The sequence below is a fragment of the Vespa crabro genome, chromosome 25 (genome assembly GCF_910589235.1).
Source record: "Vespa crabro chromosome 25, iyVesCrab1.2, whole genome shotgun sequence".
Classification (NCBI taxonomy): domain Eukaryota; kingdom Metazoa; phylum Arthropoda; class Insecta; order Hymenoptera; family Vespidae; genus Vespa; species Vespa crabro.
The window spans coordinates 1,035,285-1,062,606 of record NC_060979.1 but is presented as its reverse complement, the minus strand read 5'-3'; the positions used below and the strand labels follow the sequence as shown (position 1 = coordinate 1,062,606).

Sequence of the window (27,322 nt, the reverse complement as noted above, 5' to 3'; positions counted from 1 at the left end):
TTGAAATCTTATAAAAGTTGTTTAACCCATTGAAATCAAATTATAAATTTAAATCTATACGTTACTGTGTCAAGTTTAGATAGTTTAAACAGTGGATATAAAAGGTAACTACTTTCTGCAATAAAATTTGGTGTAACGCATAGCTTCATTCGAGTAACGTTGACAGATGACTGATTTTGATAACTTCGTAGATAACATAATCAATTCTTGTTCTGCGTAATGGAAAATACTTTTGAAAGTAAGTTAAATTCATATGTTCATTAAAAATTTTATAATTGTAATTTTACATCATTAGAAAATTTTACAATGTAGAAGTCAAACAATACGATTGTCACATTAAAATCAAATTGTCTCTCGTCAAATAATTCTTACTATAATTATTTTTTTTTATTAATAAATATAATAAATATGAAATCTTACTATATAATATTAAGGCTTAAAATAATTTTAAATTAAATGGTACTGGTACCATTAGATACAATATAAATCCCAATTATGAAATAGAATTTGTAATGACATCAATTATAATTAAAATGAAATATAATTGAAAAATAAATCACTTTTCCATTATTTCTACGTTGCACGAAATTAGTAAGTCTGCACTTGAGACGAATATCTAAGATTGAAAATTATTGAGATGTTTGCTAAAAAGTATATTGTCGGTAGTTATGTACATAGATGTAAACGCCATTACTATGTGTAATTAGATAATTCCTCTAATTAAATTCGTACATTCAATTAAATAGATCGTGCAAAGTTTTCGTCCTTTGCGTCATCCATCACTGTCCTTTCATTCTTTTTAATTTACAATTAAAAATGTACAACATTTAATTCAGTCGAATCAGGATTTATCGAATCATATTATTATTCGAAGACAGATAAAATCACTGCAAAATACGACCAAAATTAATTAATGTATCGCCTTTGCGTTATTTATTTTTTTTCATTAGCTCATATTTTAAGACGACAGGCTCATTATTAATGACATATTGAAAATATTAATGTAGGATTATACTACCCGTTAGATCATATAATATGTTAATAGGAAATTGTGTATTTCTTATGTATATGAGATAATAAATTGACACCTTGAAAAATTGAAATGACATGTGGTGTTATTTCAAATGCGATTCTATAGATGGTATTTGTATAGCATTTAAAGATACTTATACCATAAAATAATATAATACCAATAATTTATCATGAACTCCGAAAACAGTCTAGTATGCTCTTTAATAAGATTGTACAAAATTCATTCAACTTGGATTTTCTTTTAATGATTTTTATATTCGGATCGAAAAAAAATTTATTACGACTCTTTATGATTTTTTCTCAATATTTATTAAAGGATAAGTGTAAAAATATTACAAGTTTATGCATAAAAGACAAAAGGTGATCTTGAAATCTCCGAAAGGTAAAAAGGTTACTATAATCAATACATTTAATATAATTATCTTTCCAACAGACGCATATGTTATTAGTTAGTAAGCTCGTAGTTGAATAATTTACCGCTTTCTTCAAAATTTCTTTGAAAAATATTAATTTGTTAACAAATTATAGCAGTTTCTTCGAACGTAACGCGTTGAAAAGTAATGACACGAAATGATAATGTATCTAGATTATCTCCAGCTATAAAAGACGTTAATGTGTTAATATTTCAAAAATTACAGAAAAATTGGTTTGTATCATATTTACCGTCAGTCGTACATTATTTTTGTTGATTTTGGTTAATTGCAGTATTAATCAAATACTCGAATTATTCTTTTAGCGGAATTCTGCGTAATTCATTAACATTTTTATATTTTTTTCAATTTCCACACAATTCTATTCTTGCATTTTTATAAAATACTGTTAATAAGTTTTTATAACATGCTTTAATAGGATTTTTTTAAATTCATTTCCATATAATTTTTGTTCACTTTCAAATTTATTTTCCATATTGCAAAATTAAATTGATGCGCCTTCAAGATAGTTACGAAAATTTAAAATAGGCTGTTGACGCACACTTGTGTCTCTTCATTGTTCACGGTACTTTCTCTTAAGGATTATATAACACCATTGGAAAAAATTATCCTTGAGAATACATCGGCCATTAGGAAAACAAAACGTATAGATAAGAAACACATGGCCACCTTTGTCTGGGGTTAGGCATTCTTAGTAAAGTACCTGTGTTTCAATAATGTGTTGACCCGATTAATAAATAAACCATAAAAGTAGAAGCCTAGGCTCGATAAGCTAAGGGCTATCTGCGCCTAGCCTTAAAATATCCATTGTCATACTCCAATCACGATCATTAGAACAAAAGGGCACACATGGAAGGTTCAAACATTTCTACGAACTATCCTCGACCAATGGGCATTTATTCTTTCCCTTTCTATAGGTCAAACTCCGCCATTTACCAATCTAATTTAAGGTTACGTGGATAGTTCAAAATAGGCAAAAAGGTAGTCAAATTACATCTTTCAGATTTACAACATCTGAGGTGACAAGTTCCATCTTTCAGACTTACAACGACTAAGCTCTCAAACAATCAGTTCGGCTAACTACGCATTATACAAGAGACACACAAACAAATGTAACTCATCCAATGAAATACACGGTGAGATTTACATATCGCAATTACTTCTCCATTTCTCACGGGATCCTTTAAAGAAAGTGCGTTTTCCCATTAATTTGCGGGAACGCGGCGAGCGGTATTTTGCTGACGGCCTACAACGGTATCCTAGCCTAGTGCCGCCGCTCATATTCATCGCGACCAATGGATCTATAGCTCGGACAACAAGGACGAGACGTGGGACATTTCCTCCGTGCGAATCGACTGTCATCGCGGTGCGAGAAGCGCATTTTCAAAAATGCTCTCGTCAACAATCAACACAGGCATTTCTTCCTTCTTACTTCAGAAGTAGGTGTTATTCGAACAAAGTTTACTTTTGCACTAAATTATTAAGGTAAATTCAAGGAGTATCCTCGCTACTTTCAAATGATTTCATCTATGTTTTCATTTTTTGACAACGTTGCTTATTATACAAACATTCGAATGTCAGCAATCTGAAGAAAGTAGGTCATTTTTATAACTGATTATAACAAGTTTCGATTCTTAATGCATTCATCGAAGCTCTAAAAGTTCAATAACTGAGCGTCATTTGAAAGTGATTCTCAATAAGAGACGAATAATGAAAGAAGCATGAAAGAAAGAAGATATATTTATTATTTTATACAAGACTGTAAAAGTTAATTTTCTTTTCGGTTCGTTCTAATTATCATTCGTACCCTTCCATTCGATCGTACAAAAATGATCAAGAACATTTTGTGATTTTTATTATAAATTTTGAGTAATCTGGAAAGAAAAGGAACGTCGAGTATCAATGATGTCGAATAGAGATTGATTTTCATTTTATTTTTTAAAATTCGATAAAGAGTGGATGAAAACTATAATTGAAAGGGGTCTGGTGACTCACTGCGTGTAACGTTCGATCTAACGTGTTGTTATTCGCCGGTTTGCATCAACTAATGCCTTTATCGTGTCTTTATCAGCTTCAAACGGCCTTCCAGAACGTGATTCATCTTCGGCATCAAAATTGCCGAATCGAAATTTTGCAACTGGCACTGGCGTACTGTTAACACATCTTCTCCATACACATCGGTTAATTTCTTTCTAGCTTCAAAAGCATTTTTACCTTTTCTATAGTAAAAAAGTAAAATATAACGAAAATGCTGCTTATTGCTCTCTATATTTAAAAGGGTACTAACCAAAAACTACTGCGTAGAATCAATTGGACTTTTTCACACACAAGTCTAGCTAAATCAGCTCTCAAAACATATAATGATTATGCGGCTTAAGTGTGAAGTTGGTTGCAAAAAAAATTACATTTATATCCTCTGTCGGGAAAAAACGAAATTACTTTCCGACCATTACATTTTTGAAGCACATCATTACTGGGGACGAAAAATGGGTTGTATATAACAATGTCAAACGCAAGAGGTCATGGAGCAAAGAAGATGAACCGGCTCAAAGCATTTCCAAAGCCAATATCCATAAAAAAAAAGTGATGCTGTCTGTTTGGTGGGATTTTAAAGAAATCGTTTTTTTTTTGAGATTTTACTGGATAACACAACAATTAATTCGGATGTCTACTGTCATCAGTTGGACAAACTGAATGATGCACTTCGATAGAAAAGGCCAGAATTAATCAACAGAAAAGGTGTAGTGTTCCTCCAAGATAATACGAGACCTCATACAAGTTTGGTCATTCGCCAAAATCTTTTACAGCTTGAATGGGATACAATGCCACACCCACCATATTCTCGAGATCTGGCACCTTCGGATTATTATTTGTTCCGGTCACTGCAAAATTGTTTAGACGGTAAAACCTTCACTTCAAATGAGGAGGTCAAAAACCACCTCGATCAGTTTTTTGCCAACAAAGACCAAAAATTTGATGAGCGTGGAATCATGCTACTACCAAAAAGATGGCAAAAGGTATTGGACCAGAATGGCCAATATATAATTTAATAAAATATTTGTTCATTATGCGAAAATTTTCTTTCATTTTCACAAAAAAAAAAACGAAATGACTTTCCGAACGACCCAATAGAATAAAGATGGCACAATTACTTTCATTATTTCTTTAGACAAAGTGATTCATTTAATCTAATGGTCGTGTTAAAAATAATTGATACCTCGCATATGAGGGTAGCTTTACTCCATCACGAGATGTCGAGATTGAACAATTCCTCTCGATTAATCAATATTGGAATTTCTGTATGTCTTCATTCAAAGTGAAAAATAACTGGTACATCAATGTTTTTCAAAATACTGTCCCTTTCAACAGATATTTTCTATTTCTTAAGTAGTTACGTAGTTAACACGTTCCGTGCCAAGCCATTTTTTCCTGATTTGTCGTTCAGGGCATTTGATATTTTGACTAAAGAAAAAAATAACTGCGTGTACCACCGGTGGTACACATGGCACGGAACGTGTTAAGTAGTTACCATGAATATGTATTATTTCAAAGAAGAGAACTTTCTGCGTGGTCATAATGCACTAGAAGATTAATTTATTTATTATTTCTTTCCTGTTATATCTACTAAGTATTAAGTACTATTCGTTTTAATTTGATAGACAACTGTTTTGATTTCTGTTTTCTACAATTTTGTATTTATTCATATTGCGAATTCAACTATGTTTCATTTATTCAACATTTTCGATAATTATTTATTTATCTGACACGCTATATCCAATTGCAGTTCATTTTTACAAACACTTTGAAAGATTTAATTTCGATATCTTTCGGAAATCAAGAAATAGTAATTTATTTCTTATTATATCGCTTAAATTCAGATCCATTATATTTGAGAAATGAAATTATAGATAAGCGAAATCATAAATTATAATTATTTTTTTCTCTTCACAGTCTTAGATATCTTTGTATAATTTACGAAAATCCGAACATTACAAGTGGATTGAAAATTATAGCCCATATGATGATAAGAAAGACACAGTAAATGAAGTTTCAATATTCGTTGCATCCAATAATGTCTAGAAAATTTGAAAAATAAATATCATTTGGAAGTGATTGTCAATGGTAGATAAGAAATGAAGAAAACATCCAAGAAGAAACATACATTCGCCATTTTATACGAGTTTATATCAATGGGATTCTTTAATATGTATGTTCTTAGTCCTACGATATATGTTGGAAAATAAATATTCCAAACGATATCTTTCATATCACAAAGAAATAAATCACGATCTTCGGGTGTCAACTTCTTCATTAGTTTATTACATCTTTCATTCGTATACGTCAATTCGTTCGTACAAAAATACCCAAAAACGTCCGCCATTTGATGAATCTTTTTATACATCCCGAGTAACCTTTATTTAACGATAAGTATTATTGCCAGTATGAAAATTTTCTCTCTTTTAGCATTCTAATGCTTTACCTCCAGAAAATAAGATATGAGAAATTTACCTCGGTTGTTTACTCACTTACTCAGGACTTCTATGATGTATATACTATATATAATATTTCTTAGGTATTTTCATAACCGGTGATACAGGATTTATATGCAAATTATCCATCAAGAAATTATTAAAAATATGTATCGGCATTAAGTGTATTTATTTTTAAGTGTATATATGTTCGAAGAAAGAAAAAATATATTTCAACACAGAGAAGAATTTATCAAGGATTTACTTTAATATAAAGTATATATTATAGTATATGTAGTATGTAACTGTTTAGTATACGTAGTATATATCATTTCTTCAATCTGATTGAATTTTGAAATTTTCTACTACCACTGGTATATTTCGTATTTAGTAAATTTGAGAAGAGAGAAATTAATAAATGAATTATTGATTTAGTGCACTATGAACGTACAAAAAATCTTCATCTTTAACGTAATAAGTATTTATGGTACTTATTTATACGAGACGTGAAAGATTTGCAATTATTTGAATGTGTTGTTCTGTTCAGTTATTTTCCACGTTGAATGAAAATCCATCAAAATTCTGAAATATTATAGTCATGATTGAGAGCGATTATGTCAAATCTCAAATAGAGTTACACTTATACGCGAGATCTCAATTCGTTTTAATGTCGCCATGACTGTCAAGTTCAACAAGAAAATGTCATTAGCGACAGCTATTGATGTTCGAAGTTTGAAGAATGCGATAAATTTGTTGAAGTAAATGTCAAAAATTGAATTTTTCAATGAAAATTCTGACATTAGCAAATGTCCGTTATTATTAATATTTCAGAATTTCGTTCATGTATTTACGAGTTATGCTAATTATCTGGTACAATCCGACAAGTTGATCAATTTGATTGATTCTATGGACGACAAATCGCTCGACGATAATATAACGCAGAACGTTTATTATCTCCAAGTATAAATCTTTTATATCACTTTTACATTTATTAATATAAAAATATATTTAAAAAATAGATGATACGCGTTAATTAATAATACACTTATACAATTTTTTAATTTCGTATTACTTGAAATATGACCGAATACTTACGTTACATGTGAAATCAGTCGTTCAGAATGAGGTGTCCAAGAATATTGACACGATACCGATTGAAATATTTCATCCAGAAATTGGTTAATAGTAATTATTGTAAAAGAAAACAATAAATGATGTATGTTAATTGTTGTAACATTTTTTGTAATATTTACATATCGAGAATGGATTGATAACATGTAAATAATCGAATGTAAATAGTCTAATGAGCTCATGTACTTTTAGATAATATTTTCTTAATCAAAACAAATAATGATTAGAATCAATTGAATTAACTCATACTGATAGATCTGATCTTTCAGATTCAACGAAGATATTCATGTTGATAATTACGTATTTAAGGATAATTCCATTACTGACGACGAATTGAACGACACGATCGCTCATTACGATATACTAAACATTGGCTTAAGCAATTTTTCTGTGTATACTTTCTACATTATTTGTCATAAAATTCTCGATTACTTATTTTGTATATTCCATGTATATAATCCAAATTGAAAAATTTGTAAGAATATATTATTATATTATTAAAATTATAAGAATATATTATTAAATATATTATTAATTATATCGTAAGAAAATATTATTAATATTCTTTCAAAATATTTAAATGAACAAATATGAAATTGAGATAAAAAGTACGATCGACTCATCAAAAGATTTGTTTTATTATTTTATTTAGATTAGAGTACGTTTACCTTCCATTATATAAAATACATTAATATTTTTGATTTTAGAATATTTACAATATGAACGAACTTTTATGTTTACACGAAATTAATTGAAAAAAACAGAAATAAAATCAAGAGAGCATAACCACTTCTTTGAAAGAGAATTAAATTATTCACTTGAAAGATAGTTTTGTATGGTTTTCTCATTCAATGGCACAAAAGATGAATTCTTGATTTTTTAAAGATAAGATCAACTGCAAGATGTATTTGCGAATCTGAGTCCATTTTAAAATATAATAAAATTTATTAACAAATATAAATAATAATAATTAATTAATAAATATATTCTATAATTTAAATATATACATTAATTAATTATTTATACATTATATTATGTTATAATTGAATTCTTATTTTTAAATATTTCTTTTTTTTTTCTTAATTTAAAAAATATTCTTTATTTCAATAATCTTCTTACTTTTTAAATTCCACTTAATATTTAATTAAACACAAGATTCTAAAATAATTCAATATCTTATAATTCTAATTTTAAATAAATATTAATTATTTATCAATTATAATTTATAAGGTAACTATCCAATCACATTCTTAATTATAATAAGAATATTCATAAAAAATTTATTTATATAGTATAATATATGACATATCTTAAATTATTTATTTATTATAATAATAATTATTTCTACTTTATTTAAATTCTCAATTAATATTTGATTATGTAATATAATGTGTGAAATATCCTAAATTATTTATTTATTAGGATAATCAAGTATCATTTCAGGGATTTCGATTATTATTCAAAAGGAGTACAATTTTATTGAGTATAATCATTCCATATAAATTGATTCCATACTTTTGAATGATAATCACAAAATATTGGATGTAGTCGATCATTTTTCTACTATCAAATGAAAGTATATGAATAAATGGAATGAACCGAAAAGAAAGTTAACAAGTAATGATCGGTGAATGAATTGTTTCTAGATGAAATCATATATAATATTTAAGTACTTTTTAATTATCGTATCTTCTGAGCATAAGATATGTATCTTAAATAATCTTATTGAAATGCTTTTATAATTTTATATAAAATGATAAATACACCTGTTTTTTCCTTCTTTCTTGAATGCTCATTTATGATTGACAATCATTTTTAAAAGACTCTTGATTTAAAATTTTTATGGCCTCATTGTATGCATTAAGAATAAAAACTTGTTCTAACCAGTTATTACCTTCTATTTTTATTTCAGGCTACTTACCTTCGATTATGCGTAAAAGAAGCAAGGTTGTTAAAAAAAATATTGAGTTTATAATCGAAAGTAGAGGGGTACAGCTTCAGTGCAAAGATAGACTTCGTTCAAGCAACATCTCTATCCAAAGTAAAAGGAAGGAAGGAACGTTTATTTTAAACTTTCATAATTTTTTTAAAAGCGCATTAATTTAATTCTGCCCTATGAAAAATAATTCCAAAAGTAAGTAAAATTTATATAGATACGCATTTAGAAAATCGTAATTTTATTGATATTTGTGAAAATTAGAAAGTACTGTTTTGTGAAAATTCATTTAAAGTATTAGAAAAAATAATTCTGAAAGTAAGTAAAATTTATACATATATATATGCATTTAGAAAATCGTAATTTTATTGATTTTTGTGAAAATTAGAAAGTACTGTTTTGGGAAAATTCATTTAAAGTATTAGGAAAAATAATTCTGAAAGTAAGTAAAATTTATATATATATATATATGCATTTAGAAAATCGTAATTTTATTGCTTTTTGTGAAAATTAAAAAGTCCGCTTTTGTGAAAATTCATTTAAAGTATTATGAACAATAATTCTGAAAGTAAGTAAAATTTATATATATAAATATGCATCTAGAAAATCGTAATTTTATTGATTTTTGTGAAAATTAGAAAGTACTGTTTTGTGAAAATTCATTTAAAGTATTAGAAAAAATAATTCTGAAAATAAGTAAAATTTATATATATATACATGCATTTAGAAAATCGTAATTTTATTGATTTTTGTGAAAATTAAAAAGTCCGCTTTTGTGAAAATTCATTTAAAGTATTATGAACAATAATTCTGAAAGTAAGTAAAATTTATATATATAAATATGCATCTAGAAAATCGTAATTTTATTGATTTTTGTGAAAATTAGAAAGTACTGTTTTGTGAAAATTCATTTAAAGTATTAGAAAAAATAATTCTGAAAGTAAGTAAAATTTATATATATATACATGCATTTAGAAAATCGTAATTTTATTGGTTTTTGTGAAAATTAGAAAGTACTGTTTTGTGAAAATTCATTTAATGCTTTAATTCACTTAAATACAGGATGATGTGTCATTATTTTCCAACACGTTAAATCCGAAGAAACTGCTATAATTTGTTAACATATTAATATTATTCTGTGAAATTTTGAAGAAAGCGATAAATTATTCAACTACGAGCTTACTAATTAGAAACATATGCGATTGTTGGAAAGGTAAGGAAAGGACAAAAAGATTTTATTTCCAAGCAGTCCATGCACATTCATGATACAAAATGTTGTGGGATACCTAATTGCATTGCAAACAAAGTTATTTTTACCGCTTCAAAATATCCATTGTTCCAGCGTCACGAAATAGAAGGAAAAGCTAAAAGCATATACTGTTTCTTTAATTCATGAAAAATATTTTATAATATTTATGAAGAGAAACAGAACGATCTATAGCATTTTATAAATTTATTTTTAAACAGATTGGCAATAATCACAATAATATATATATTATTATATATATACATATATATATATATATATATATATATATATATATATATATATATATTATATATATATTATATATATATTTTGTGAATGATATTTATTTTGTCATACCCATCCAATCATAGATAAGTATATTATTTGTAAATAATAAGTAGTAGAGTAAATTCAAAAAAGGAAAATCCATATATCTGTTGAAATATAACAAATAAAAAATAGTAATTTTTTTATTTAAAAAATTACTTTTTTTATTATAAAAATAGTAATTTTTATTTAAAAAAGATACGCGGAAGCGTATCAATGGAATCCTTTAAAATGTACGTTCTTATCCCTAGGATATAAGTTTGAAAGTAACTATCCCAATCGAGCTTTAAATTCTTCGTCAATTCGTCCCATCTTTCATTTGTTAAGTTCCATTCAGTCGTAGAAAAATAACAAAGATTGTCCGACATTTTGTGTATTTTATTATACATTCAGAGTAATCTTGAACGAATAATATTATCATCAGTATAAAATTTTTCTCCCATTTTTCGTTCTAATGTCTTCTCTCCAGAGAATAAGATCAAAGAAATTCACCTTGGCCGTTTATATAAACACAATGCGATCGTATCAGTTATAAAAGCTGGTAGTAAATGTAGAAAATACACGTAGAATAAATAGACGGGCAGATATTTCGTTATGTTTAAAGAAGAGTACCAAATTGCTTCCTTAGACGGTATTAATTGTGCGTATTTAAATATTTCCTTCAGTCTGTTCCTTCAGTCAGTTCCTACATTATCTTCAGATATGTAATTGTAAATGGGAATATCATCGCTAAATCAGAAAGTTTATCGATACGAATAAAGAGGATATAATTTATTTTTTTCTAAAATCATTATTTAATTTGGTCGTGAAAATACTATTTCCGTGTAAATGAAATCATTTGAACCTACCGATGATTATTTGCAATGTCCCAGGCACTCGCAATTAGAACATTTATAGTTAGATCTTCGGGTACCAAGTTTATTTTTAACGACCCATCACAATAATGAGTTCTCATTAATCCCATTAAAATGCCTGCAATAATTCCTACTGGTCCGTTCATGTTGTCGATCCATCCCGGAAAAGGTTCTCGATACGTTGATATTGCTAAAAATATTACATTAATTAATATACATTATTTATTGTATTATTCTACAAAAACTATATTACTGCCAACCAATTGCAGGACGAAAGATTTCAATCGGTATCGATTTAGTATGCTTCCGTATCATATCTTCAGCGGCTGATTTCGTGTACACGTATGTATTCGGGCATATTCCAAGTAATCTAAAAAAAAGGAACGATGTAAATGTATTATTAATTAATGCATAATACAAATTCTTAAATTATTTTTTTGTAAATAAGTGAAATAAGTGAAATAAGTAAAAAGAATTATTATTTGGAAATCTAAATGTACCGCGGTGTAATGGCGTTGAGCTATTTTTCATCGAAAGAATTCATCAGATCAATCAACTTGTCCCCATCCATGGGTGGATCATAAAATATCTCTTTAATAGGATTATGAATACAATTAGCATAAGCCGTTGATACGTGTACGAAATTCTAAATTATTGAAGTTCTTGAATAATTGAAAGATCTTGATAGTCATTAGTAAGTATATACAGGATAAAGATGGTACCTTAAGATTCGGCATTTATTTGGACAAATTTATCAAATCTCTTAGACTTTGCATGTTAATAGCTATCGCCGGTTTCATTTCTTCATTGAATCTCATGGTCGCGGCGACATTGAAAACAATTGATACTTCACGTATCTAGCTCTGTCAATTTTGGAAATACCGAGATTTGGCAAGCTACAATCCCCCTTGATTATGACTATTCGTTTTCGGAATTTTGGTTCTTCTTTCCTCAACTTGGAAAACACCTAGAAAACGCACAGAATTGTAAATTTTGTTTATTTCGTTTAAATAAATGTCATAAAAAAATAAATAGCATTAGAAGACTTTGTACATGTTCAAAGTACACTAAACCAATAATTTATTTATTAATTTCTTGTTACTTATATCTAGCAAGTATATATAAGGTATTCAATTTATCTCAAATAATTGAAATTTGAGAGATTGAAGCGAGCAAAAAAATTTTTGAAGAGATTTGTTTGGTATGATCGGAAACATTTGGTATGGTGTCAAATTTATTTATTATAAATCGAACGATATGGAAAATTATACAGCTAAATTGATTTTTTTAATAGAAATATATATTTTTTTTTAACGTTTCAATGATTTTTTGAGACGAATTCGACGACTTTCTATATGAAGCCATCTATTATTATAAAATATTTTAAATTACATTACATTATAAATTCGTGAGATCTTAAATAGTAAGGAATACAAATATATATCACTAGTTCCTGACTGTTATACTGCATACAATTAAACATGAAAGTATATCAATCCAACTATTAAAAAGCAGTTATATAGTTCGATTTAAAAAAAAGGAATTTGACTTTGAAATTCTCCCAACGCTTAACACGCTTAAAAAGGAATTAGAACATGGTGTACCACTTCACTTTAAATAAATCCGTACAAAGACTTTTTTTTTAAGTTCGACCTCTCACAAGATATTCCCATTTTTCAAAATAAATAAGATACGCTGTATACATTATTTAATAAATAGAGAATCTCATAGTTAAAGAATCAAAGAAAATATAGAAATAATAAACAACTAACCGAATCTTCCATAAGTTCATCCAAGCGTTCAAGAACATTTTTCCCTTTTTTCGAACGTATCAAAATATAAATGCATCTGATGCCAGGACATCCTCTTAACAATTTCTCGATTAATGATTTTCCCATGAATCCAGTTCCGCCAGTCAAAAATACACTTTCATCGTCGTAAAACTTTTGAATAGGCTTGTCGATTATTTCGACAGACGATTCTATAGTTGATGTTCCAACTGTTGAATCATGGGCCACTTCTTGGTCAGACTCTTCTAACAGCGGTTTCATCATTTCTACTCTTCCAAATCGACCTATAAAAGTAAGCGTGAATTAGACATTTTTTTTAAATTCTATATCATAATTTTCTCTTCTTTAATCCGCTTTCATATTCATGTGACCACACGACCACGATCACTTTCAATTATAAATTATAAATTCATGGCAAGCACGTTTGTGTATATATACCTATATATTACTTTTCTTTGATGCGAACGTACAAAAAGTAATAATGCGAAATAAAGAATGTTAAATACGGTTAACAAAATATCCTCTAATTAATCTGCATTTTAATTGTTTATTACAATATATTTTCTTCTTTAATCTATTATGATTATGATCAAAGAAGCAATATTTCGTGGGAAGAATTTTTCACCTTTTTGGCTTGTCTTGAAATAATTCGAAAAACATCAATTGACACAATGCGTTATGAGGGCAGTGAGAGTCAATTGTGACATTGGTTCGTCGAAATTTATCCACAGTAAGTGTGTAGGCAATATAAGATACATATCTATATCTATAATAAATATGTATCTTATTTTCAGCCTACCGTTTTGAGACATTATTCGATAAAGGAAAAAAAACCAAAAAAAAAAAAAAAACAACCGCTCACGTTATGCATTCATTATCTTTTTTATTTTCAAATCTTACGCCAAATTTTACGATAGTATTCTCTCTATTCTTGATTTATCATCTCCCAATTCAATATAGGAAACATAGCATTTAGATAACAATCAGGATTCGATAAATTCCAAATCAATGTTATTAAACAATCGAACTGTCGATTTTATGGAGAAATAAAAAAAAAAAAGAAATAGCTGCATATAATAAAAAGAAAGAAATGTTTATGTAATTCATTTAATTGAGAAAACGATTTTTCTACAATAGTGTCGTTTATATATTATAATATACAATATTGAATACATAATGTTGGATATCCGTTTCTATGTTTGTTTTTTACTTTTAATCCCCTATCAAATGTTAAATATATAGTTTATATATGTATTATATTTAATGCTACTTGCAAATTAACATAATAAAATTATATAATATAATATTTTATAATAATGTAAAATTTCAGAAAAGAAATGTTCATAAAATTACAATATGTTATAAAATAATATAATAAAAAAGATACGAAACATATAAACGAAGTATCGTGATTGTTTCTCTCACACTGACTATTATTTTCGCGTAATATCACGCATAATTGTAAATATAATCTTTAATAATTGAAATATTTTTTTTTTCATAAATACACAAATTTTACTCTCTTTCACAGGTATTTTCCAATTATGAATTGAAATTGCATATGTGCTTTAAAAAAGATTGTTAACGCACTTAATAACTTAATCACAAACGTACTTTCCTTCCGTACTCACGATAAGTGTATATACTCGAACAGAGTTCACTTTTACACTAAACTATAAAATCAGATAGAAGCAGCTTAATATTGTTCCCCTCTACTATTTATTCAGCATATCCAACACGACCTGAAAGTTTAACAATTCTAAAGGTCAAAATTTAATTTTTAAGTTTTTAGTCGGATTATTGAAATCTAAAATAACTGTAAACAAAAAATGCAAATCAATTTATCCTGATGAAAATGATAAGAAATATTCGAAATAAAAATTCGCCAATAATAACCCCAATGTACTTATGCATTTATTGACCTGACGCATAATTATTGCATTATTATTTTCATGCTAATTTTCATTGCCTTCCAATAAATATCGAAGAACAAATCATCTAATATTGATATATCGTTTTCAAAAAATATTTAATTACTTTATACAAGTTTTTAAGAATATAGTGGGATATATTTTTATAAGTAATAAATAAGTTAATTAATAAGAAAAAAAATATCCGACCAAATTTTTATGAATAAAAATATTCAAATAATTATAATTTCAGCCATCTTTCCGTGCTACCCGAAAGGAAGGCTAAAGATACAATTTTTCATAAAATTTACATTTTAAACAAAATCCCTTAAATAAGAGAACACATTGATCCGCACTTTGCAAGAACGTGAATTGAAATTATTCTTTCCTCTTCATTTTCATTGACAATCTTGTTTCTTTCACGAAAATCTGAACATTACGATAAGCCGTGAAATCATGTAATTATAAAGAAAATACAGGGAATAACGAATTTCAATATTTGATGCTACCATTAAAGCATTAAAAATTCGAAAAATAAATATCATTAGAAAGCGATAGTGAACGTAAAATGCAAGAAAGAAGATATCTCTGTTGTTCTACACAAACATGTAGATGCATTTCAATGAGATTCTTTAAGAGATATGTTTGAAAATAAATATCCTTCAAAAACAAAGTCCTTCCTAAAAGGAAAAAGAAGTATTCACGATTTTTGGTTGCTAATTTATGCGATTTAACAACCACTAATTATTAGCGGTTTGATCATCAGAACTCCGGACATTAAGTTCACTTTTACCAATCCATCCTGATGATTAGTTTCTATTAATCCCATTTCAGCACCTGCTGTAATTTCTATTGGTCCGTGTATATTATAAATTCATCCTTAAATAGATTCTTATTATTTGAACATTATTAAGAATATTACATTAATTTTTTCGGTTCCATAGGTGACTATAGTTGCTCACTATAAAATTTTCCTAATATATTATGATCGACTAAAGTGGTTTACGTTCAAAATCCTTCATAAATATCAGAGACGACTAAAGTCACGAATAATTATGTCCAGGAAAATCAGTGAAGAAAAATCAAATCAAGTAAAGAAATTTATATAGCCTATATATATATATAATTATTATCATTTAGTATTTAACCAAAGTGCGGTAGCAATAAAAAAATCACCACTATGAAGAAAAACTTGACAGAATTTACAAATAAATAATGTCTCGCTTAATTTATTATACGTACCATATACGTACCATATCTTTTTTTGTCTTTCTACAAAATAATCATACAACCCCGATGACTTAATTTTAAATGAAATCTGCTAAAACATGTAATCGTTAGAAACATTTGAAATGTCGCAATAACCGTTATATATTTTGATCTAGAAAGATTATTCGAGTGCTAACATCTTACGATCTAACTGAATAATTGAAAACATTAGGACAAATTTTGTGAAGGTATTCAATAAGAATAAAAAATATGAAAGAAAAAGAAAGGAGATATTATAAGGAAAATAAAAGTAACATATTTTCTCATAACCGACTAAAAATATGATGAATATGTATGATTAATACATCAAATGAATCTTTCAATCTTCTGCATATATTATTAACAGTCAGTCTCTCTTCATCTTGAAATCTAATAAAAAAAGAAATAACGCACGCTTAATTTATTAATTAGTTTTTTGTAATATTTCTCTATCGTTCATTAATCGTTATTGAAATATATTGACATTATTTGAATAATAATGAATTTCGATAACTTTTAAATCGACTCGATTAGAAACGGTCTGATATTAATAATGGTTATTTAAAAAAAAAAAAATTGTGACAGATGATGAGAAGAAAAAGGTTGCATAAACTGTGCAATTGAGCTCGTATATTTTATAAAATAATGTAGCTTAGATTTATGAACATAGATATTTATCAATTTTGAATATTCGTACCACGTGCAGTTATAATTACATGCAATGTGGAAATACTTTCGAAAGAGTGATTTTTCGCTTTCATTTTCTTCTTCTAATTTTGCATTTGATCCCAATTGAAATAAAACTCTATAATTATATTTCAGTGATACTTGTACCATTAAACAATATTATAAAATACAAGAATACAGAGAAAATATGAAATAAATGAATGATCACGATCATATCTCTCACGCTTGCCATTTCCATAAATTTGCATACTCAATATCAAGTGAGTAATATTTCCATTTTGAAAAATGCAATGATCAATTCGCTTAGTAAACGTTATTGTCATACTAAGACTTTATAATTGTTGTATTAATAAATTATATTAATTATTATCGTGAGAATTATTTAACGAGAGACAATTCGATTTTAATTTGACACTAAACTATTTTGTAAAATGTTATATTTATTCATATTGCGAATTTACCTATGTCTTATTTGTCAAAATATTTTAACAATTATTTGTTTATTTTTAATTTTTTATTGTATTTTTGCGTTGAAAATGACTCAAGGATAGGTTCATAAGGTTCGTTCAATTCGACTGTATCAATTATAATTAAAAAATTTTAATCAAATTTATATTACATTAAAATATATTAATATTTGATAAGGAAAACAATTTTTTTCTCGTAATTATCGCGCATGGCTATAAATGAATATCGTATAACGTATGACGAGTACGAGGGAAAAATCACAATCATTCGTTCATTTTCTTCGTATTCTGCATTCTATTATATTTTTTACTATATATTATTTCTATTATATTATTTACTATATTTAATATTTATATTTTATATTTCATTATTTACTATCATATATTATATTATACCATTAAATATGTACCGTTAAATACAATACAAATGCCAATTATAGATTTGGAACTGAAATGGGATCAAATTCCAAAAAGATTAAAATCCAAAAGGTATTTCTATGTTATACAAAAGTTTACACTGCCCGTTGAAAAACAAATTCGAAAATATTAAATTATTTGATGCAAACGACTCGTTCGAGTTTAGATATGTACATAGATCTACATAATAGTTTATTTAGTGCATTCAGTTAAATAGATCATTTTATCTTTTCTCTTGCTTACATTTCTTACTCTTTTTTTAATTTATCAGCAAAAATCCTTGACAGTTTAATTAAGTCGATCAGAAATTTATCAAACCTGATTATTATGCAGCATCCGTATAAGGCGTGAATCACAAAAACATATGGATTTTCTTTTACATGTGAACTATATAACCCTTAGGCAAATGATATTCTAAAATGATTCGTGACCAATATCTTCATATAGTCATAGTCATAGTCTCGTTTTAATTTTTATTCGACGATGATTATTATAGGTTAAGATTTCTGGCGCACCTACAAGAATAAATTATTAATATTTTTTGTTAACCGGTTACGTTTTTACTTTTTTCTTGGACTGAATTTACATTCGATCTTTATTAATATTATCGATAAATTTTATAATCGTGCTTGCGTGAATGTAGAAAAGAAGTGAAATAGCATACAAATGATATTTTCTCCTAGTACAATATTAATCGAATAATTTAATACATGTTGAAATGATATAAAATTTCTGACTTCAAACGTTAATAGCTGACGTCAATTTCATTTTCTCCTTGCATCTCACAGTCGAAGCAACATAGAAAAGAACTGAAATCTCTCGTGTAAGTATAGTTCTATCGACCATTAAGATTCCGAGATTCGGCAAATTACAGTCGCCCTTGATTGCGATTATGCGATGTCAAAATTCTGATTGTCTATTCCTCAGCTTGAAAAATAATTGTGGAAATCACACATTGAAAGATCTGTGAATCTTTCCGTTTTTTTCACATACGCATCATAAATAAGTGTTATTTCATGAAAAACAACCGTTTGCAACTTCTAGCATGTTCAACGTGTATCATATTACAAAACTTATTTATCAACTTTTTTCTTTTTACATGTACTGAATATTAAATACCGTTTCTAGTGGTAACAGAGAATCTCAGAATTTAATCAGAGTGATATCATATAGATAATTTAATTATATTATTAGATATTAGTAAGAAATAATAATCGATCACATTTAAACAACTCATTATTCGAATCTTCCATGAGTTTCGTCATGCATGGAAGCACGTTCTTTACTAATTTTCGAAAATATCAAAAGTTAAATGAATCTGATGACGTACTAATTTCTCAATAATTTTTCGTTGAATAATTTCATCTCGTTACCGTTGATAATTCTTCAAAGAGTAAATAGAATTATCAGATTAGTTTTAGAAATAAATGAAAAATAAAAAGATAAGGTAGTACTAAAAATCAATGAGTACAATGAAGAAATACAGAAAGTAGGGAAATAAATCATTCTAAATTAGATATATTACATAAGCATTATAATAAACATTTAACCAAAACGTCGAAATTTAATTATGAAATGTAGAGTTTCCGTTCGTTATTTGTTGTGTACAATGATAATTAAAGTTTTGAAAGGTAGAGGAAAAGGGCTACCAACTTCTAGTAGACTTTATAATTCAGTGCAAAAATACCCTTCTTTCGTGTATAATCTAAAAATTGCATGAGCACAAGAGAAAAACGTTTATAATTTCGATGAATTAGCGTCAATTTTAATTGTGCAAAATGGAAAATACTTCAAAAACTAAGTTAAGTTTATGTAAATTTGCATTAAAAATTTATAATTATAAATATGTTATAAAGATTTAGTCATAATCCTCTATGATAATTCAACAAATTCCAAGTTTACGTTGAAAAAAGTATAAAAAATCTTTTTGAGTTACACGCAGTTATGCGAAATAGTTTTTCAGTTATCTAGATATTATCGTAATTTAACAAAATAAAAAAAACTAGCTGCAAAATATCCCACTCTAATTGTAATGACATACTGCTAAACCGATAATTTAAATGGCCCGTGATAATTAAAATACTAACAAATTTTTCATAATTTTTGAAATATTATATAATTTTGTATAATCAAAATTTAAATAAATATGAAGAATTCAAATTAATATATTATAATTTAAACAATTAAATTAATAAATCACAATTATTACGATTACAATTTGGTAAGACAAAAATTTTTTAAATATTAATGTAATACTTTAATACAGAAAATTTTTATTTTTACTAATATTTATATTTATATTTTTAATATAAAGATCAAAGGAGAAAATAAAAGCAAGCAAATGAGGAAGAGAGGATGTAATTATATTCGGAGACAATATTCTACATTCGACCATAGCTAAAAACTTGACGAATTTAAAAGGATTAAAGATTTTTTATGAAACACACGACAATTAACATAAAAATACAGAAGAAATTTACTATAGGTAATTCCTCTTTCACTCGCCTCTCTAAGACGCATCGTGTCGATTTATTTTACAAATAAATTAAAATCCGGTTAAACCTGATTAAAATTAGAAATCTCATTTCTCTGGTCTCCATGAATAAAAGAGAAAGTATAGCGTGATAACTAATTATGGTGGAAGGTCATAACAATGAATGATATTCATTTCAAAGATACTTTGAGAGACGTAATAAACATTTTTCACTACGTATTACGTATTATTTTGATACTTTTCCATTTCGAAAAAACTGATATATTCATATGTGATGATATCAGATTATTCATAATAATCATGGATTTTGCAATTACGAAAATTTTTATTTAACAGCGTTCTAAACATTTAATTAGATAATGATCCTTCGATCATTTGAATAAAAAGATAAATACGTAAATAAATATTTGTAAACAAGGGAATAAAATTAGGAAGTAATAATTGACCAAAAATTTGTGAGGAGGATATCACTTTAAAAAATTGAATTATCTTTTGACACGTTCCGAACAGAAGAAAGTAGTTGACCATATAAATCGTTATCTGCCTGCCAGTACTAATAATTACATAATTTCTTGCATCATTTCCAAACTCATCTAGAAAGCAACATGTAAATTCGAATGTAGGAAGTATTTCTGTGATTCTACCTTACACATTAATTTTGATCGTCCTTTCTTTTCTTCATCGCATGAATGTTTCATCCATTTCTAAAATAAGATTGATAATATTCATTTTCGTTTAAGTCTCGTTCTTAATGTTTAAGTACATACTATTGATCACGTCTCCTAACGATAAAAATATACATGTCTTAAACATGCCATTGAAACACTTCTACAAGCATATATAAAATAACAAAGACATCTTTTTTCTTGCCATTTTTTTATTCCTCATTTGTCATTAGAATTTAAAATAATGCGCCCTTTCCGAATTTAGGCTTTATTGGATACATCAAGCATTGAAACAAGCAATAACCTGTGTGTGCTGATCGCTTCTTTTGGATCACATGCATTTTCCAGGATACGAATTATGTTCGTATATAAGAAAAAAAAGCAAGATTGTCGAAAAAGATCAAGAATTGATCAATGAAACGTGGTGAGAGAAAAAGGTTAAATGTTTTTGGTTGTTTTTATATTTCAGTTAAAAAGTGAGCTTCGATAAATCAACACCTACAACTGTCCTAAGGAGTAAAGAAAAAAATCTCTACTCCGAATGTTCATAACTTTACTGCAAGCCCGTTTATTTTAATTTTGCAATATGAAAAATAATTCTGAAAGTAAGTAAATTTTGTAGAAGTATACACCTAAAAAGAATCAGAATAAAACGGTGTGTTATAAAAATTTACTAACATTCTTTTATGAAAATTCAAGTAAATAATTACGTGAAAATTTTAAAAAGCATAAAAAGGTTTGTGAGTTACACGAAATTATGGGAAAAAAAGAAATAATGATAATCGGTTAATACTACAATTCAACAAATATAGAAGAATTAGCTGAAACTACCATAATTAAAACGATAAATGGAACGGGAAAAAATTTTTTTTAATTTTCGAAATATTCAGAAATATAAACACGGAATGTGATCAGCTTTGATTATTCTTTTGTTAGTGGACCGATAAAAGATATTTTTATCTAACATAAACATTGTTGATACGGAATCTGTAATGTAATTACCTACAGTAAATTTCTTGACACTCTTTTTTGTCGATTTTTATATAATCCCCTTTAGTTTCACATAGACCAACTTTTAACTTTTTTGCACTTATCTTTTATCAAATATTGAAAAGATTTCTCCAAGAATCGTAATAAATATTTTTTTCCTGTCTGAACGAAGGAAGACTAAAAAATTTTTCTAGTTGAAAGAATATCGTATCATTTTATTAACGAGAAAAATCAGACGTTGTTCTGTTTGCTTAGTACCCGAAAAATTATAGGTAGACTAGAATAGAAAAGTGATCGCAGTCGAAGACTCTATTGATTTTTCTTGTATAACTTGTTCTATGATGTTCACTTATTACACATTATTATGAGGCAGGTTGAACGATACATTTGCAATTGAAACGTTTTGTTTTACCTTATAGTAGATAAAAAACAATATCATAAAGCAATTAATATTAATATATGTACATGTTTCTTTCATACATGTCACGTTATATTTTTCCTTTTCGAATTGAGGGCACCAATTATCGATCAATTTCTATCATAAAGAAATTGTCTATTTTAAATTATAGATATATATTAGGACGAGTAATAAATGCAATGAATGCCTTTTAATAATCGATATTAAGGTAGAAAGAGCAAACCCATCGGAATAAAGATTGTGTTAATGATAAACAAACGTTCGAATATAATACTTTCAACGGACACTTGAATTTATTTGCATTATCGTTTCAACGATTAAAATAAATAAATACAATAGAGAAACAGAGAAGATTTCTGCATTTACGTTCATGTTTATGTTTACAGATCGATTTAGAAAAGCAAATATGATAGACGTACAGCCAGAAAGAGGTGAACAAGAAATAGCCCTATCGGAAAGTTCTTTGAGAGATGCTACGGAAACTAAATATGTTCCTGCATATATTCAACCCATCGGGGATAATTACGAACTTACACCCATTCAAAAATTTTACAATGGTCAAAGTATTTTTATAACTGGTGGAACAGGATTCATAGGAAAGTTATTGATCGAGAAATTGTTAAGAGAATGTCCCGGTATCACTTGCATTTATCTTTTGATCCGTACAAAAAAAGGGAAAAGTGTGCATCAACGCATGAAAGAACTAATAGAAAATTCTGTAAGTTATTATATCTTATTTCCATGCATTAGATTCATTGAGTTATTATATCTATTATAGGGATTAGTAAATTATTATTTCACCTTTGATTCATCTTTGAAATTATCTCTTTCTATTAAATAATATAATTGGAATATAAAATAAAGAAATTTGAGAAACAAAGTACTGGTCTATCATATCGTGGAAAAGATCGCAAAAAGTCGTTTTCCTGTCATTTATGATAACCAACGTGGGAGAGAAAATATTTACAACTCTGTATCAACTTTCCAGTTATTTTCCACTTTGAGAGAGAAACAACCAACATTCCAGAATCGTATAGTTCCAATCAATGGCGATTGTACCTTGCCGAATCTCGATATCTCAATGGTCGATAGAGCTACATTAATACGCGAGGTCTCAATTATTTTTCATGTCGCCGCAACCGTTAAGTTCAACGAGAAAATGAAATTGGCAACAGAAATCAACGTTCGAAGTGTAAAAGATATAATAAATTTGTCCAAAGAAATGTCAAAACTGAAGGTGCCACCTTTGTCCTCTGTATACGTATTAATAACAATCATGGTCTTTCAAAATCTGACTTTAACAAATCTTTGTTATGCTTAAAATTTCAGAGTGTTGTGCACGTATCAACGGCTTATTCCAATTGTTTTCATATTCCACTTGAGGAGAAATTTTATGACCCACCGATAGATCCCGACGAGTTGATAAATTTGGTGAACTGTATAAATGAAAAATTGCTCGACGATATTACCCCACAGTACGTTTATATCTCGGAATATCGATTGCTTAGTTTCATATTTATTTATAAAAAAATATAAAATGAATAGTACACTTAATAAAACACTCACACAATTCTTTGATTGTAGATTACTCGGAATATGGCCAAATACTTATGTTTATACGAAAACAGTCGCAGAGAATCTTATAAGAAAGCATGCTGACTCTATACCGCTGGGAATATTTCGGCCAGGAATGGGTTGGTAGCAACATAATTCTTATAAAACAAACTAATAAATAATGTTGTATTAATTGATGTATTATTTCTAGTTATATCCACGTATCGAGAACCTATCCGAGGTTGGATCGACAACAGGAACGGACCAACAGGAATCACAACAAATGTTTTTATGGGATTAATGCGAACTCACCATTGTGATGGATCGATAAATGTGGACTTCGTACCTGGAGATTTGACCACCAATGGAATAATCGCTAGCGCATGGGAGATTGCAAATAATCGAAAGTAACGACAAATACTCGAAACAATATTTTTAGGATCAAATTAAATAATGATATTAGAATATATTGAATTAATTCGTCCGTATGAATAAATAATCTTTTTAGAACCTACGAAGATATTCCCATTTACAATTACGTATCAAAGGACAATCCATTCACTTACGGTAGATTTATAGAAATGATACTTACATATGGAGAATTGGTACCGTTTGAAAAGGCAATTTGGTGCCCTATCTTTGAAATAACAAAATATCGGTCGATCTATCTTTTCTACGTATATTTTCTACATTTACTACCAGCTCTTATAATCGATACACTCTCTTTGTGCACGGATAGAAACCCAAGGTAAATTTCTCTTATCTTATTTTCTGGAGAGAGCATATTAGAACGATAAAGAAGCGAAAAATTTCATCTGGCGATAATCCTTTCCGTTCAAGGTTATTCAGAATGTACAATAAAATTCACGAAATGTCAAATCTACTTAGTTATTTTTCTATAAACGAAAAAAAATTTACGAATGAAAGATGGAACGAATTGTTGAAGAAGTTAACGCTCAAAGATCGTGAATTATTCTATTGTGATATGAAGGATCTCGTTTGGAATACTTATTTTGAAACATACTTCACAGGTGTAAGAAAATATATCTTAAAGGATCCTATTGAAACACTCCCACAAGCTCGTATAAAATGGCGAAGGTATCTTTTTTATTGCATTTTTACTTCGTTGTCCCTCTATTATTAACAATCACTTTCAAATAATATTGATTTTTCAAATTTTCAAGGTTTTATCTGATGCATCAAGGATTGAAACTTCTTATCGCCTGTGTCCTATTTATGATCACATGGGCTATGATTTCCAGGCTGCTTGTAACATTTGGATCTCCGTAAAAGAAGCAAAGATAAGCAAATGAATGAAGGATAAAAATAAGCATAATTTAGGCTATCGCCTACGAATCAATAATTTCTTGAATGAAAATAAATCAAAATTAAACGGTTTTTATTCGTGAAATCTCGGACATATATGTGGGCTAAAACTTGTTCCTTATATACGACGCCATTTATTGCATATAATATATACTTATTTTTTTATATTTAATTTTTATTATGGCCGAATACTTATAGCTACAAGTTTCATTCCTAAACTTCACTAAAAACACGTATCACTTTTTTTTCCATTTTCTCTTTCCTAGTAAAAATGAAAGTAAGATGAATAAGAACATAATTCAAAGTTTCTTCGACAAATACATCTTTTGGAATCATAACTGTTGAGTTTTGTTGCCGAAATATTTATTAATTCCGTTTTTGCTGGTAAATTCATTACTTTGGTGTTTTTTGTGAAATGTTCGCCATACTGATCTCAAATCCCAAAAATTTAACCAAAACGTCGAAAATTTGTTTCTAATTGTAAAGTTTTTGATCGTTATGAATTGCGTACACTGACAGTTTAAGCCTTCCGTGATTGAGGGGAAAAGGCTACCTGCTTCTACTAAACTGTATAGTCTCATACAAGTTTGGTCACTCGCCAAAAGCTTTTACAGCTTGAATGGGATACAATGCCACACCCACCATATTCTCCAGATCTGGCACCTTCGGATTATTATTTGTTCCGGTCACCGCAAAATTTTTTGACGGTAAAACCTTCAGTTCAAATGAAGAGGTCAAAAACCACAACGATCAGTTTTTTGCCAGCAAAGACCAAAAATTTTATGAGCGTGGAATCATGTTATTACTAGAAATATGGTAAAAGGTATTGGACCAAAATTGCCAATATATAATTTAATAAAATATTTGTTCATTATACGAAAATTGTCTTTCATTTTCACAAAAAAAAAAAAAAAAAACAAAATTACTATCCGAATAACCCATTAGTAGATAATACAATTAATATAACGTTGATAGTGTCACGTCTTCGTGCGTTAGTCAACCAGAAACTATAAAAGACACCTCAAAGAAGAGTATTAATGTTTAATTAATATGCCTTATAGGCACGAGTACGTGTGCATGTAGAGCGATACCATTATTTTAATTGTTTCTCCTCTATCTTTCCCATAAGAATAACCATCGGCAGCTTGTAGTTGATATGTAATTTAGAACTATCTATAAGACATGTAGTAAAGAAATACGAGAAGACAAAGGAGGACAAAAAGTACGAGCAAGAATGCAGATGCGTCATGCCTCTTCCAACCTTGGCAGCGGAGCGCGCCCAAGAGCCACGTGTGCAGAAATAAAGCTGACCAAGGAACTATTAGGTGTCCCAAAAGTTTCTTATTAGCCGTCTATGTCATCGGTTTCAGTCGTCCGAAATCTCTTTTACAGTACGTTTCGTTTGTGCCACAATCTCTATTAAAACTTTCATCCACAGCGTTAAACATAGTTAGAGAGAGGCGACATTTACGGCATCTTATGCTTCATTGTTTCAAAAAAGGTGATGGTGTAAAGAATACTGTCGACGAGATTTGTATCGTGTACGGGGTTGATGCTATAAATATTACAACCGTTTGCAATTGGTTTAGAAAATTTAGAAGGGGAAATTTTAATCTGAAAGATGAAGATCGCAACGGCCGCCCAAACACAACGGATACCAAGGCCATGCTTGATGAAAATCCGCGATATAGTATGCGCAAAATAGTGAATGCCACTAGGATTCTTAAAACAACAGTACATAATCACCTAACCAAGATGGGATATGTTAATCGCTGCGAAGTTTGGGTTCCGCACTTACTGATGGAAATTAGTCTTATGAATCGCATCTTTACATGAGACTTGCTTCTCCAGTGACATGAAAAGGTTCTAAAGAGGCTTGTCGTTGGAGACAAAATATGGATTTTATATGAATATGTGCATAGAAAAC

At 28.2% G+C, this 27,322-nt stretch overlaps 2 protein-coding genes and 1 long non-coding RNA gene across 6 annotated transcripts in view; 2 read left to right on the top strand and 1 right to left on the bottom strand.

Moving 5' to 3' along the window:
* Window positions 1-27,322, top strand: part of LOC124432426 (fatty acyl-CoA reductase wat-like) — a 90,410-nt gene that overhangs the window by 16,754 nt on the left and 46,334 nt on the right. The gene's annotated exons all lie outside the window — the stretch shown is intronic.
* LOC124432429 (fatty acyl-CoA reductase wat-like) lies at window positions 9,073-25,560 on the top strand. Of its 2 annotated transcripts, none has more exons than XM_046981398.1 (9): window positions 9,073-9,197; window positions 22,902-23,233; window positions 23,504-23,752; window positions 23,845-23,990; window positions 24,100-24,209; window positions 24,281-24,476; window positions 24,578-24,817; window positions 24,910-25,167; window positions 25,254-25,560. In XM_046981398.1, the coding sequence occupies exons 1-9, from the start codon at window positions 9,179-9,181 to the stop codon at window positions 25,357-25,359; spliced, it is 1,656 nt and encodes a 551-aa protein (XP_046837354.1). In that variant the 5' UTR covers window positions 9,073-9,178; the 3' UTR covers window positions 25,360-25,560. The 2 variants fall into 2 exon arrangements, with proteins under 2 accessions (XP_046837354.1, XP_046837355.1); XM_046981399.1 differs by lacking the exon at window positions 9,073-9,197 and adding an exon at window positions 21,577-21,712.
* On the bottom strand, window positions 11,486-12,157 carry LOC124432438. The gene is made up of 3 exons (XR_006944257.1): window positions 11,930-12,157; window positions 11,690-11,799; window positions 11,486-11,619 (listed from the first exon to the last, which is right to left on the bottom strand). It is a non-coding gene; the product is annotated as an uncharacterized LOC124432438 (long non-coding RNA).

Bases quoted from the DNA above. Each gene is read 5' to 3' on its own strand.
- LOC124432429 (XM_046981398.1), top strand. The intron at 23,753-23,844 runs GTGCCACCTTTG...TTAAAATTTCAG, and splicing joins AAGAAATGTCAAAACTGAAG to AGTGTTGTGCACGTATCAAC. The intron at 23,991-24,099 runs GTACGTTTATAT...CTTTGATTGTAG, and splicing joins CTCGACGATATTACCCCACA to ATTACTCGGAATATGGCCAA.